Source organism: Sipha flava, unplaced genomic scaffold, assembly GCF_003268045.1.
Source record: "Sipha flava isolate LNK unplaced genomic scaffold, YSA_version1 294_pilon_pilon, whole genome shotgun sequence".
Lineage (NCBI taxonomy): Eukaryota > Metazoa > Arthropoda > Insecta > Hemiptera > Aphididae > Sipha > Sipha flava.
In genome coordinates, this window is record NW_020272965.1 from 1 (window position 1) to 14761 (window position 14761).

At 30.9% G+C, this 14761-nt stretch overlaps 3 protein-coding genes across 3 annotated transcripts; all 3 read right to left on the reverse strand.

The window, feature by feature from the left end:
* Window positions 1-209: 209 nt before the first annotated feature.
* Window positions 210-1230, reverse strand: LOC112685861. The gene is made up of 3 exons (XM_025557887.1): window positions 1099-1230; window positions 771-1029; window positions 210-325 (listed from the first exon to the last, which is right to left on the reverse strand). Exons 1-3 carry the CDS (start codon window positions 1228-1230, stop codon window positions 210-212), a joined length of 507 nt encoding a protein of 168 aa, XP_025413672.1.
* Window positions 1231-4157: 2927 nt separating this feature from the next.
* Window positions 4158-8972, reverse strand: LOC112685857. The gene is made up of 19 exons (XM_025557882.1): window positions 8948-8972; window positions 8726-8874; window positions 8461-8652; window positions 8177-8314; window positions 7843-8049; window positions 7700-7776; window positions 7493-7637; window positions 7156-7383; window positions 6985-7047; window positions 6653-6838; window positions 6448-6585; window positions 6134-6340; window positions 5982-6058; window positions 5749-5893; window positions 5354-5608; window positions 5108-5245; window positions 4807-5006; window positions 4594-4738; window positions 4158-4520 (listed from the first exon to the last, which is right to left on the reverse strand). Exons 1-19 carry the CDS (start codon window positions 8970-8972, stop codon window positions 4386-4388), a joined length of 2850 nt encoding a protein of 949 aa, XP_025413667.1. The 3' UTR covers window positions 4158-4385.
* A 4508-nt stretch (window positions 8973-13480) lies between these two features.
* Window positions 13481-14272, reverse strand: LOC112685860. The gene is made up of 3 exons (XM_025557886.1): window positions 14193-14272; window positions 13808-14107; window positions 13481-13705 (listed from the first exon to the last, which is right to left on the reverse strand). Exons 1-2 carry the CDS (start codon window positions 14221-14223, stop codon window positions 13827-13829), a joined length of 312 nt encoding a protein of 103 aa, XP_025413671.1. The 5' UTR covers window positions 14224-14272; the 3' UTR covers window positions 13481-13705; window positions 13808-13826.
* Between the last annotated feature and the right edge of the window lie 489 nt (window positions 14273-14761).

Here is a 14761-nt window from a genome sequence, read left to right on the forward strand (position 1 = left end):
AAAAATACTGTCAAGGTTTGGTACTATTATTCAAAAGTGGCCGTGCTGGTGATACGGACCTATAATTATGGGTTTGTTCCATTCGCCTGGCAATTTTTCTTCGTGCCAGATCTGTTTGAATAGTGTATGTATGGCTTTATGTAGTCTTTTACCTCCTAGTTTAATGAATTCGGCTGGTATGCCATCTTGTCCTGGCGCTTTCCAGTTCCTTAATTGTTTATTGCCTTTATTGTTTCATCGAATGTTATCTCCTTGAGTTCTGCCTCTGCTCTTTGTTCTTTCCATTTCGAAACTGACGTCTCTGGCATTTCACCGTTAAGTAGCTCTTCAAAGTATTCAATATTTCAATATTTTCATGCAATATTTATTCAATGATATTATCAGGTAAACAGTAATTAGTTATTAGCAGTTGATGCGATATAATTTTTACTAAAATTTAACTTATTTTGTAATGTTACATGTTACAACGTAATATTGTTTTATCATTAATACAGCATGGTATTGCACAGTGGGTTTAGCTTGTGGCTCTATTAATATTCTGTCATTTTTTATCTTTGATGGCTTTAAGCATTGGGTTGAATCGTTTGTACTTTTTTATGGCTGCAAAAAAAATGTCTCACATTTTCTTGTGTGAAGTTTTGTTCTGTGGATCGTAGGAGTTCATAAATTTTCTTTTTTCTCTCTGAACGACTTTTTTTGCATTCTCTGCGTTCGGCCTCGAAAGCTTTCTTAAGGTGTGTTGTCTTGTATTCAATATATTCATGCCTTACCTCCTTTCTCTTTTCGGCACTTATCGTTGTACCAACTCTTTGATTTATGCCTAGATTTTTCCAATATTTTCTTTGCGGCAGCTATGATGACTTCTTTTATCGTTTTCCACATGTGTTCTATATTTTTTTCGCCTACCTGATCCGCTTCTAACTCCTTCTCAATTTCATGAATGTATTTTTGGTTTTCTTCTTCTCGCATAAGTTTGGTGATATCGAATTTCATCATTTTATTATTATTATTTGTGCATATCTTCTTTAGCTTAATTTTGCATTTTGCTATGACTAAAAAATGGTCAGTATCACAGTCCGCTCCACGGTAGTTTCATACATTCAAGATAGTAGACCTGAACCTATGGTCAATGAGTACATGATCTATTTGGTTGTACGTATGTCCATTTGGTGATTTCCATGTGCACTTGTGGACATCTTTGTGAGAAAAAGTTGTACTGCTAATGGTCATGTTTCTCGAGGATGCAAATATTATTAGCCTTTGGCAGTTATTATTGCTTCTTTCGTGCGTACTTTGTAGACCAATTTTGGGTATAAACATAGTCAAACATAATTTGAAATATTTTATTATTATTATCATACATTATTAAAATATGGCCAAAGTCCACGTCAAGGACCGAGTCCACTGGATTTACACCTAATTAATATTTTTTAAATATGTAGCTACATTTTTTTTTTTCATATCCCATAAATGTATTCCAAAAATGCAAAGTACGGAGTCCAACGACATCAACACGTTGAAAACCATGTGTTTTTTTCGCTCTTGGTTTCCTGACCAAGCGGTCTTAACTACTTAGCTACTTTAACCGAGCGGACGTCATTCCGGCCACTAAATTCTATCAGATTTTTTCCATCAGTCGAAATTATCACCAACTATGGCAAACCCCTTTTTTTCTAGTCATTATTTTGACAGATATTTTTTTAGATATATATTATTATTGTCATATCACCTGGTCGGTTCCGAGAAGCACGTTGGATTACCTATTTCGTCCACACAAGGTGTCGTAATTATTTGTTACTATCGTCTAAGCGGTTACGATAAAAATAAAAATACAATAAAAAAGTAAAGGTTTTTTTTTCTCGTATCAGGCACTCAATCACACAGATACAATCGTTAAACATAAATTTATAACTAACAGAGTGTACATATAGATCAGTTGAACTGCAAATATAAATATAAAATAGACAAATTAAAATAATTCAAAGTATATTTCAGTAAAGGTTAACAAACAAAGGATACAAAAAAGAATAATGTAAATAAAAAACAAATATCAAATGACAGAATGCGGAATACAATAGAAAAAGTTAAAAGGGCCATGAAGATGAAAAAAAAAAGATGACAAATACATCATGACGGTCGTCCTTGAACCTTTCGCGATATACCGTCGTTTCCCAGAACCGGTTATTTTATTCAATCCGGGTGACCCGAACGATAATTGAAAGTACTATGGTATCGAGGCAAAGGAGTGTATTGATCGTCGTATAACTTACATATAACTTTAAGTTTAACATTAACACTACAATTTACGCACCGAACATAAATGAAATTCAGCAAATTTATTTTTCGTCACCCATCACCTGTTACACCATAGAATCATTAACAGTAGTAAATACATAAACGATTTTTATGGAAATTCACCGACCCTAATCCACCAAAAAAAAAAAAAAAAATCGGAGACCACCACCCCTCTTGGGATTATAGGTTCGGCAATACAGGCGATCGTAAGATAGACAAAGCCAACTAAACATAATCAGACATTATATTTAATGTATAAATTATACACGAGGAGGTAATGTGACATTATCATAATTTGTTGATATCTTCAATGTTTATGGTTGACATTTTATTCAGCATATTCGCAATCACCGATTTGATCTATTCGTTCATAATCTGGTTACTTCTCATGATCTGTTATGCGTATTCCGATCACTAAATGTATTATGTAGTCTTATGAACTCGAACGCGGGTGTTGTTTCTTAAATGATTTGTTATCACAGTAAAATGTATTTCTTCGGAATACTAAACCAAAAAATATTCGTAATGTTACTTGCACATTAATTACTACATATTTATAAAAATAATAAAGTGCAATGTTTTACTTAAATATATATACGCCAAAATAAGTTTTCATTGGATAAGATACAACATGATGTATTCCATGCAACGCAGCTACATTTTTCTCGCTTCTTTGTTCGGAGGCAAATTTCACCGACTTATAAATTCAATTCTTATACGTTGACATCCAATGGATGATTTGAACGGTCTTGACACTTATTTATTTTTGGGGATGATGATTAAATTGTTGTGACGGTGAACAAAAGAAAACTATTAAATCACTTTTAGACAATGAATAAGAATTAATAGTTTTAGGTAAACGATAAACAAGTTGTTAATGTATTCGTAATAACTAGCAGATTTTGTACTACTAGTATCAAATATATATCAAAACGAATTTGTTATATATACATATATATACAGTGTGTTTATGATTAAAGGTGGCATTAAATATTTCAGTTTGATGACCATGTATTGAAATGAGGTTTTCGATGAATGAAATGGAGTGTCAAAATTCACAATTTCAGTTAAATTTAAAACTTTTGACCCGGATAGTACGCATATGCAAAATAGAAATTACTTTTTCTTAAATAGCAACACCATTTTTTTTTCTACATATTCCAATAGAGAATTTTTTTAAACAATTTTTGTCAACTTTAACATACTACAACTTAGTCAATTTTTTAAATGGAAAAAACATTTTTTTGTACAGAACTTGTTTTTTAAAAAAAAACTACTCGAAATGTAGAAAAAAAATGGTGTTGCCATTTAAAAAAATTTAAGTTGTATTGTACATACGCGTACCAAGTAAAAAATTTGATATTTGGCTGAATTTGAGAATTTTGATACTCCTCTTTTATACTCCGAAACTCCATTTCAAGACAAGGTCATTGAACTGACATATTTAGTGGTATCTCTTAGCGTGATCACATTGTATATATATATATATATAGTATTTAATTATCTTAAGAATCAGAATATATTATAATTATTTGATAAGATTTAACAAAAAATATTATATCGAAGACATAACAAAAATATAAAATATTGCTCGTGTAACTAAAATTAAAAATATGTTCATTAGATATTTATATACACATACTATTCTGTATAAAGTGGTAAAATATTTCTAATCAGCAGGGGTGCTATGATTAATAATGGAAACGATTCGATATGATTTGTCATATCATTGATTAAATTACCATATTTAATAATTAAATATCATTAAGATTAATTTATTTTATAATAAAAGATCAAGGATTATTGCAACACCATGGTGTGACAAATAAAATATGTTTTGATAAAAGAAACCCATAAAACAACTCAACGACATGTTAGTCATCTACAAATGTTGGTAGACATACAGATGGTGATCTATATGTCATCTAATATTTATAGATCCCGTATTAAACCATCACATTAAGAAATAACTAATAATAGGTTTGCTTTTACTCAGCCGGGAATAGACTACTACCACCAAAGGAAGTGTTTGTCGATGTACAATCGACAGAACACCTTCGATTCGATTTGGTAAGCATAAAATATTTCTACTACAACAACCATTTTTTGTCGCGTAGGTTCACAAATTCTTTAAGAAGCATTGTACTACGTAGAGAATATATCCCTTTCTCGTCGTTCGAAACCATATTCGTCAATTTTCTTATTGTTTTTTTCAGATTGTAAACCTGTAGAAATCATACGAACGCACACGTTAGAATATACTGTTGACTACCTACTTAATATTGTAGCTTCAATTACTTGTTCCAATTTTTTTCCAGCTGCTATTAGTAGGCGACAAGTATTGTCAAGCCCTCTGTTTGTCAGCTTATCCGGTATGTTTCGCAAAAACTCTAGTAGAGTATGTGCCGATAACACGTTTGCATTAAATAATTCGCCGACAAATCTAAAGTTAACACATATAGAAATAAGTTTTTGTTCCACCGGTAACTTGAACGCTAACGGTAAAATTACGTGAAAGGTTTTTTATGCGTAAATGCGTTTTCACTCGAATCGCTCTGTATTCCGGACTGCAAAACCTGGTTACAACGTATCAGAACTTCTTTCTTAAACGATATAGGCTTCGCGTGTTGTTCAACTGGATTAACTACCAAGTTTTTCAACGAAGAACATATGCATACCAACATTGGAACACTTTCTGGGCGAATGTTTGCCTTCAATAAATAAAAACATAAACGATTATACAGCCGATTCAAGTAATTTGAATAGCAGATTAAATATGTCCTTATAATTTAACAAATATTTAAAAATATACTCTGGCAAAGATGAAGTCGATCGTCTTTTTCATCACGTCGGAATTCGAAATAAGAGTAGACAACTCATTTATTGTAGTATTCACGTTATCTGCGGTCACCGAGTTAATAACCGAATTAACGGTCTTGTAAACATTTAACTAATAAAATATCGAAACATTATTAATATTAATATTTATCTGTTACACAAGGTAAATATTTTAGTTTTTTTTTTCGTTAATAAAACGTATGTGCACTGAATTAAATACCTCCGGGTGTTTGCTCTTTTGGACCGTTGATACAGGTTGCTTGCTTACAAGGGGTTGTTTTGTGTTTTCGATGCGAGACTCTATAATACTGTTTTCTTCAGTTCGGTCCAATAAAATAGACTTTTTACTGGTGGTGCAATCCATTGAACCGTCATTCTTCAGTCTTAGCGTATCCAGAATTATGGACTGCACTCTGGAAGAGAGTTTTTGCTTTTGCGCAGTTGTATACTCGTGTAGCTTCTCGAATACGCCACTCTACGATTTGAAATACATGTTAATAGTTTTTAAATTTTCAGAGTACATACTGTGAGCGCGATATATTCTCTATTATAAATAGTATGTCGCACTAGAATATTCAAATTAATTTATACATAATCGTCGGCAATGAAACTTACTTCGTTCAATGCGTTATCAGTGTGTTTCAATATAACACACGTGCACTCGATTGGTATGTCTTTTTCAATTTGTACTAGTCTAGCAGCACACATCTCTAGTACCGCAGGTATCAAAATGTTAAATTTCATTAGTTCACACATAAATCTGGAAATCATGCGACAAAGAACAGTTTACAACTATAATTTTAATCTCGTTCGATTATTATATTTTTATGTCTCAACCGTGAGCTAACCTGCAGTTTGCAATCGAATGATTCCTGTAATCCGATTCGTTTTGATCGAACTTGGATTGGAGTTTTCGCCGCATTGCCTATATCGTATACGCATTAACATTTTGCAAATGTTTATAAAATAATAAACGGGCATTATAGAAAATCGTTCATACTTTATCCCTGCACGATTCGATTTCGTTGCGCTCTTTGGCTACAGTGCGTTTACGAGTGAATATCGACTCGAATGCTTTTTGACACCTTGCAAGCAAAATACTTTTGAAAGACGTGTTTGATTTCGAGTCTTTCGAATGTACCACCGTGTTTTTCATTGTCGAACAAATAAATGCGTATTGGGGACTCAATATCGTTTCGTCCATTGCCTATTGAATTTAAAAATTACAGTTAATACATTCGACTGGTCTCGAAATAATATGTTTCACAATTATCAAGTGACAGTATATTTTAATTGAATTATTTTCGTATATACCTTTTGAAACAAAAGTTCTACTACTTTCTTCAGACAATCTTCTGTTTCTATTGGCAGTGACATGATATTTTTCGCCATCGAAGCCACATTATCCGGAGTTATATTGTTTAGAATAGTTTGATATTTTTTCAGGGTTTCCTAAAACAGCAACAGAATATGTTTAGTTGCATTTACTCGTATGTATCATGAATTTATGTACATGTACTTCTATTTCAATATGTTTATCGTTTATTGAATGTAAATCATTAGAACTATCCATTTTTTGTTCTATAACTGGCATTAACAATGGTATATTGTTCTTAACAGAATCACTCCATTTCATTGGTAATGATAGCTGTTTTGGACCGTTTATCTCTGTAGGTAATTTTTCATTTTGAAGCACATTGTCGTCCTAAAGAAAAATATGTATACTGTTAAAATAATGATTTCATAAAACTGTTAAAAAACTATTAAAACTTATAGTTTATATTTTCACTGATTAAAGAATATTTCAACTGGATTATCGTTTGATATATATATTCCAAAATAAATTATTACTTTTCTAATATCTGTAAGCAGTTTCGTATTGTTCTGCTCGTTTGATTTTTGTAGAATGTTTTTCTAATGAAATCGATGCAAAGATATTATTACGTATTATGTAAGACTTTTATTTAAACGGCTTAATTTTAGTAAGTAAATATTTCAATGTGTAAAAAATTAATTATTTACCATCAACATCACAGGTGTTGTAGTTGGTGTGTACTGCCTGTTAACACGTATTCCCGTATTCTGTATTGATTTTACACAGCTCAACTGCCCTTTGGGACGCGCATTTCTGGGTACCCAATCATTTTCCTTGAGTTCAATGACGTTTTGAATCATGAACCTTATCCTTGTCGGTACCTTTGTCTTATACGCCTCAGACGCATACTCGTTGAGCTTTTTAAAAGTAGCTTTCTGTAATTTTTACCAAACCAACAATATTATAATATTTGATTTCTATTAATTTCTCAGCGATCGAAAACGTGTATTTTAAAAGTGTAAAAACTCAAAAGAGTAATCTTACGTGACTTAATGTTTTCCCGGTATGTTTCAACACGTTACACGCGCATTCAAGCGTTTCTTCGTTCGGTGTCCTTAGAAGATATTTCATGCTCTCTTCTAGAGTCTTACTCGTTAATATTTCTATTTTATACAGTTCGCACATAAATCTGAAAATCAACGAATACATTGCATACGGCTTAAATTCCATTCCTATATAACACGTTCGTACCTGCAATTTCCAACCGATCTTTTTCTGTACACCATTTCATCTTCATTGTGTTTGGTCTGCAGTTGCGCTTTAATATCCTGTAACATTTTATTCGCATTATATTTATCGGTGGTCAATGTAAGAGATTTCAACGAGATGTTCACTTGATTCGGGCAATCTTCTACTGCCTTAAGGCTTTTTGCTAATGCCTCTTCGTGGGCACGCATTTCGTACAGCCTGTCTTGACAGCACTTGGTCAACATATTTTTGAACGTCGTTTTCGACTTCTTATCGCTCTGCTTGCTTTCTTTTTTGTGCATTGCCATGCCTATATATGCATACTGCGGCGTGAAATTCGGTTCGTCTATGGCCTAGAGAGTGTTCGTAAACGGTTAAAAATATTAACAATATTTATTTCCAGAAACTGGTATGTATGTATTGAGATGGTTCGTCTTAGCGGGTACCCATGTATTTCGTACGGTCTATAATTCAACATACTTTTTGAAATAGTAGCTCAATGACTTTTTTCATGCATTTCTCCGTCTTGATTGGCAATGACGTAATGGTGTCCGCCAACAAGGTCATATTTTCCGGCGTTATTTTGTTGAGAGCCGACATGCATTTTTTACGTATTTCCTTGATCAACAAAAAATAATCATAGTAAATCATGTATGTAATTGTACAATCGAAATAAAATATCTTGCGCGGACAACGATCCACCTTGAACTTTACTCGTCGTGATAGTGTAATCGTTTAGTTTATTCTACAAAATTATTATTTACTTCTATCTCCACGTCCTCCTCGTTCAGCGGCTGACAATTGTTCGTGTCTTTCGCTCTGAGACACGACGGAACCCATGCATTCTTGCATGTTTGCAGTTGGACGGCATCTCCTCTGGCCAGGGAATAATTGATCACTTTTCGTTTCGGTGGTTCCGTACTAGAACTCACTCGGCTGAATTGCGGCATCATCGTCTAAGGTAATCATTTAAAAATAGTAATTTCTTTAGTTCAAAGTTGCATAACATGTCGATTGGCACTAGAATACCGTCGTAGGTGTTCTTAAAGGAGCCGATTCATATCTCCACGATTGATAGGGATATTGATCCCGGTTCATCGGACGTCCGTTGACCGTTCTTCGGGTACCAAAAACCTCGTTATTCGTGTTCACGGACGCGTTGTTCGATGTTTTGGAAGCTGGATGTCAGTTGTACACGATTAATCATTACATTCATTTTAGCATTCTATTAACAGTGCTTTAAATACATACCGTTGATTTCCTTGAATTGACTCATCTTTTCTATATTTTTGATTATTATGAAATTATTAAACTTGTATAGGCGATTATTTAACCTTACTGAAGTTAATAACTTTCAAAGATACGATCAGATAAGAAAAATTCGTAATTATTATTTTGTGGCGTTTAGACCTTAAGAAATCGGAAGACTGTAATGTTTTTCGATTTGCTTTTACTCATCGGTTAATTTTTTTATGTCGCACGGTAACCAAAATAATAGTAGTTAAAATGATGTCAGCCAACAATTTTAATTAAAAACAATATATTATGATAAATTACTAAATCGTTTATACGGTCAATAATTTTTATCGGCGAAAGTGAAACTTGATTTCCTCATAAGTTGTTCTTAACTATTTGAATATATTGTTTTAGAGATTCTGATCCAAATGAATGAAAGGATGTACTGGTTTTATCGTGACGTTTGTAAATGTTCTTTTTTATTTCAAATGTTCTATAACCATTGGTTTTTTTTTTTTTTTTTATACAATAACGTTTTAAATGTTACTACATAGTATTTTTAATCATTAGTATCGATGCGTCGGAAATCTTTGCTAAGGAATATTTTACTGAGGTTACGAAACAATAATATTTCGAAAATTTCGTTCCGTTTAAATTGTTATTAAAACAAACTGCTTTACAGCAACTTATACAGTTGAAATAACTTTGATTTTCTAAACTTTGGTACGATAAAAATTAAATAATACATCTCACTAACTATGCCGTGACTGGAAGAATAAAACGACTGCGAAAAGAGTTTTGTAAGCGTTCGCGGAGCCGCTTAGTATAAAAAGTTAAGCTTTCTTTAATTAAAGCCTTTACAATTTAACTTATCGACTATTTCCAAACATTAAGTCTCCAATTTTTTTTTTTTTTCGTGTAATACGATATCAATATTATTATCTTTCACACACATCAATTTTTTATTGAATAATTGAATATTTTATAAAAAAAAACCTACAGCCTCAGTCGATTATTCCTTAGGGGACTGTTTGGATGGGCTGGTAGTTCACTGATCAGCATTCCCATGGCCAGTGGGTAGTAATGAGCAAAGTTGGTCTTGGTCTTGCAGTCTTGGTCATTGCCCATCATTCTTTTACGTAATATCAATCCACCACGACTCTGCAACGATACCAGGCTTTCAGTGAAAATGTTGATGAACAACATTACCGAAGGTACAATTTTAAACGAAAAGTTTAAAGGAAAAGGTGCACTGTTGCCACGCATCCCGATGATCCCAACAGATATCGTTTTGGAATTCAAACTTTGCAGTTTCCTATGCGACTCACTTTTGCAATGACCATCAACAAAGCACAAAGACAATCGCTACAGAAGTGTGTGAACTGAATTTGAAAAATCTATGCTTCTCACATGGACAACTTTATATATATACTTATATACTTATATGGCATGCTCACGCATTGGAAAACCTTCTAATTTATATGTGCACGCACCAGAAGGAAGAACAAAAAATATTGTGTGTCCAAATGGACTTCAACAAATATCGTCAATGAATATTGAACTGTCTCGATAAAACGAATACAATAACACAATGATAAACTAAATTGAAAAACCGTTGTAAGATTATTACGTAGTATGTTTTAACTGTTATCCATCTATACGTATAAAAGTATACTGGTAGGATACTCGCAAGTAACGAATTTAACACACAGTCTGAGACTTATAAAAGTTAGGATTTTTAACGAGCTCGAAATGTACGGGTCCAGCTAGTAAAGCTAGTATAATTGCGGATATTCCAAGGGCAACATTTATATACACTAATTCGTTTTCGTTTATCTTAATTTTCCGTTTATTAGTCCACCTTGAAATTTGATCTGAATGATGGTAATGCACATCGTTACCAGCTCTATAGTCGGGAGCACGAAAAATGATCGCTGCTCGTCATGCGCCAAGCGTCTGTTTTTCTAGAGTGGCTATCAAATCTACGCTCATTATTCATATTACCGCCACAAACATATAAAACAACTATATATACATATACCTATATTTGTGGTTATCGTTCATTATTCGTGCCCGTGAATATGATACGTAACGGCAGCGTGACGGTATAAAGATGAGAACCACTGGTCGCAACAGTGGGTACCAACGCTCTTTTTTCGTGATTCCGACTATATTGTTGGATATTTATTTGATGACAGTACTGCGACATCAACAGCATGTATGGTTGTGCGACTTACGCTCGTGCAAGTAATGTGCTTGAACAGCGATCTTTTTTTTCGAATGTTGGTGACATTTTGTCGGTCATTCTGTGTACTCGTATTCGGTGGGTTGTCGGAATCCAAATTGGTTGTGTGGTACGATTTTCTTTTTTTTTTTACGAATGTTGATTTGTAAATATATAAATATTAATATCGTTAAAACAGATAATTATTTTAAATAAAAATATTTTTAATATTTTTTTTTAACGTCGGTAATTGGCTTATTGAATGACATAGCCCTCAAATATTTATCTATCCTCCACCTAATAGGTACAGATAGAAATTAAAAAGTAAGAGTAATTTACCAATGCAATACCGAAAAAAAAATTTGTCTCCCAAAAATATAATTCTGTATTGTTATAACTAGGGCTCGGGACTTCTAGGAACTTGCATGTTTTTAAATAATTATCAAAAATATAGCTAAGTAATATTTAAATTTGTTTCAAAGCAATACAAGTTTATATTTAAAATTTATAGTTGCATATTTTGCATATTTGACCATTTTTCGTTTATAATTGCATATTTGACTATTTTTAATTTTATAAATGCATATTTGACAATTATTCATATGAAGAAGTAAGTTTTTAAATTTTATAAAAAAAAAAATTATGATTTATTTCTTCATATATCACGTGACTTGGAACTCAAGGTGTCTTATTGGTACACTTATTGAATGCATTAAAATGATTAAAACTATAAAAAACGTATACATTCTGCAAAAATTGAAGAATTTGCACAAGCTAAGGCTAACTATAAAAAATTTCGAACATTTTAAATGGAAAAATGAATCTATGGATAGATTGCCTGCAGATATTATTAGTAGTGACCTACGATTTTTTAAGTTTGCACTAATAAGTTCCGTAGACGTGTAACGTTCCTTTTCTAAATATAAAATTATTTTGGCTGATAACAGACAGTTATTTAAATTTTCCAACTTAAGAAAATATCTTATAGTCCAATGTAATGCTCGAGGTTAGAAGAATTATAACTATATTAAAAATAAAAAAAATGTTTTCAATTTAATTTATTTTTAAAACCATTTTAAATATTTTGTTTTAGATAAAAATTCAATATAAGATGAAAAAAAATTTGAAAAAAAGAAAAAATTATCTCAGATCATCATATCTATCATATATAAAAATATTATTATAATTTATTACTAGTTAAATTTTTTTATTTAATTAATTATTACAAATATAATTTTTTTAAATACATATTTTAATAGCATATTTATTGATTCTTTTGGGCATAAATGCATACATATTTTAAGGTTTTTAAGGGCATAAAGTCCCTAGCCCTAGTTATAACGGACGGTATGAAGTATGTTTAAGTTTTTCTGGTTTGGAGATATTTATATCACCTTAGAAAAATACATAAATATGAACACATGTATGGAGTTCATTCTCGCTTACAAAAGGGTTTACGGGCACCACTGAAATCAATATTAAAATTATAGAATTATAAAACACACTTTTATTTTCAACAAAAAATACTTTTAAGATTTATTACAGTTTACAAATGTTATGTACTTTATACTAACATACAGGTAATATTTTTCTAAAATATTCTCCTGTCGTCATTATAATTTTCTTGGTTTGTGACAATAGTCTGAAACAAATATTTAGCTGGCCAAAAGTGTCATTCCAAAAAACTAAAGAATATTAAATTTTATAATGAACTATTTTTTGTTATAGTATTATGTTGGTAAATTAAAAATATGAGATCATTAGATTATCAAAGCTTACACAGCTTTTTTATTGGAAACATTTAAATTTTTATCGAATATTTCCAATTTTTGCACAAAAATCTATGTCATTTTTTTCATACTTAGTAAAAAATCTTAAAACTTTAACTTTCTCAATTCACAATTATTATATTGTTTTTAATATAATTACGGCATTTTATTTTATTTTTATTTTTTTTTTTCTGTAATACAATATCAAATTTAACACATAAACACAATTTTTTCATTATTTTTCGCTTTTAAGGAATATTACTTAAAACAACGCATTTTTATAAAATATTCAATAGACACATGTTATAATACAAGTTGTGAAGAATAAATTAAAAAGAAAATAATTTGCTCCAAATTGTTCTAATTATTTAGACGTATCATTTTCCCCAAATAAATACTTACACTCAATAAAAATACAAAATACAATATTAACTAAATTAAATCTTAATTAATACTGTTATTAATAATTTTAATTTAATTTAAATTTTTATATTTATTTGAAACACATAGGTAAATATTTAATTATACACTAATTTCTGAAAATGATTGGTTTAAATAAGTATAAGAACCATTATTTGGTTCTGGTATTCTTAATAATTGAATAACATCTTTAGATAGTTCTTGTACATAGGTCTTGGAAATATTTCGCATGGATCAGATGAAAAAAGTAAAATATGCTTCAAATCTTCGTATTAAACCTTGACGTTTTTCTCGTATTATATTCTCTGAATACTTTGTAGTCTTTATTTCGACTTTCTTGTGCTTCTTCCGATAGTTTACCTTAATTAAACAATATAATAATGAAATTATATATATTTCTACATTTTTTTTTTTTTTAATTAAAAAATGTAATTAAAAATTAATTTTTTATAATTAAAATACCTATTGGGAGAGGAGCAAATCATATAACATCTGCACCGTGTAGTAACACTTTATGTACATTTGCAGGCATGTTACTACATGCCAAGTAGTACCAAGGATACAATGAGACAAATTTTTTTGCTGTTATTAAACAGCACTCTTCGAAATAGTCAAAATTGATTGTGTATCCACTTGAAATGGCTGATAATATGTTCCCACATCGTGGTATCAGTTCTATATTAATCCTCGTGCAAGCTGCTGAAATTTTGGGATTTTTAAATAAAGTTCTTGCTGTATTTCCGTAATTTGTTGTTCCATGACCTATGGAAAATAAATGATTTACAAAAATGAATTAACATTACTCTCGTTTAAATTGTCAACAATATCGTTTAACTTAAAAGTATACCTTGTAATACCACATCAATTAAAAGTACCATTTCAGATCGAAATTTGTTTTGTATGCACCATTTCCTTGTATTGAAAATATTTTTATGAGGTGTTTTAACCTTTAATATACAATAAACAGTTATTCACTAATTTTTTCAAAGAATTTTTTATACGTATACGAGTATATACAATTTTTTATTAATTTTTTTAAATAAAATACAAAATTTTAAATATAACGAGATAAGCTTCCACAAATGTAACATGTCTGGCTTGAAGTTCCAGTAATCGAATTACAAACCTTTTGAAAAAAAAAAATTGTTTCACAAAAAATAATAGTTTTAATAATAATTATGTTTTATTATTTGTTTACCGACTACATACGAGTAAATATTACCTTTCCGTCAACCATTGAAAATATGAGTGTATGTTTGACTTGAAAATCATAACCATTATGTACAACATGTGTGTTTGATAGTTTTGTTATCTGATCTTCAGCTTCTTGAACTTTTTCTTTTTTTTACTTTCAGAAGTTTCTTTTCTAAACATAAATTTTATGGACTAGCAGAATATAGTCGATGACGGTAAAGG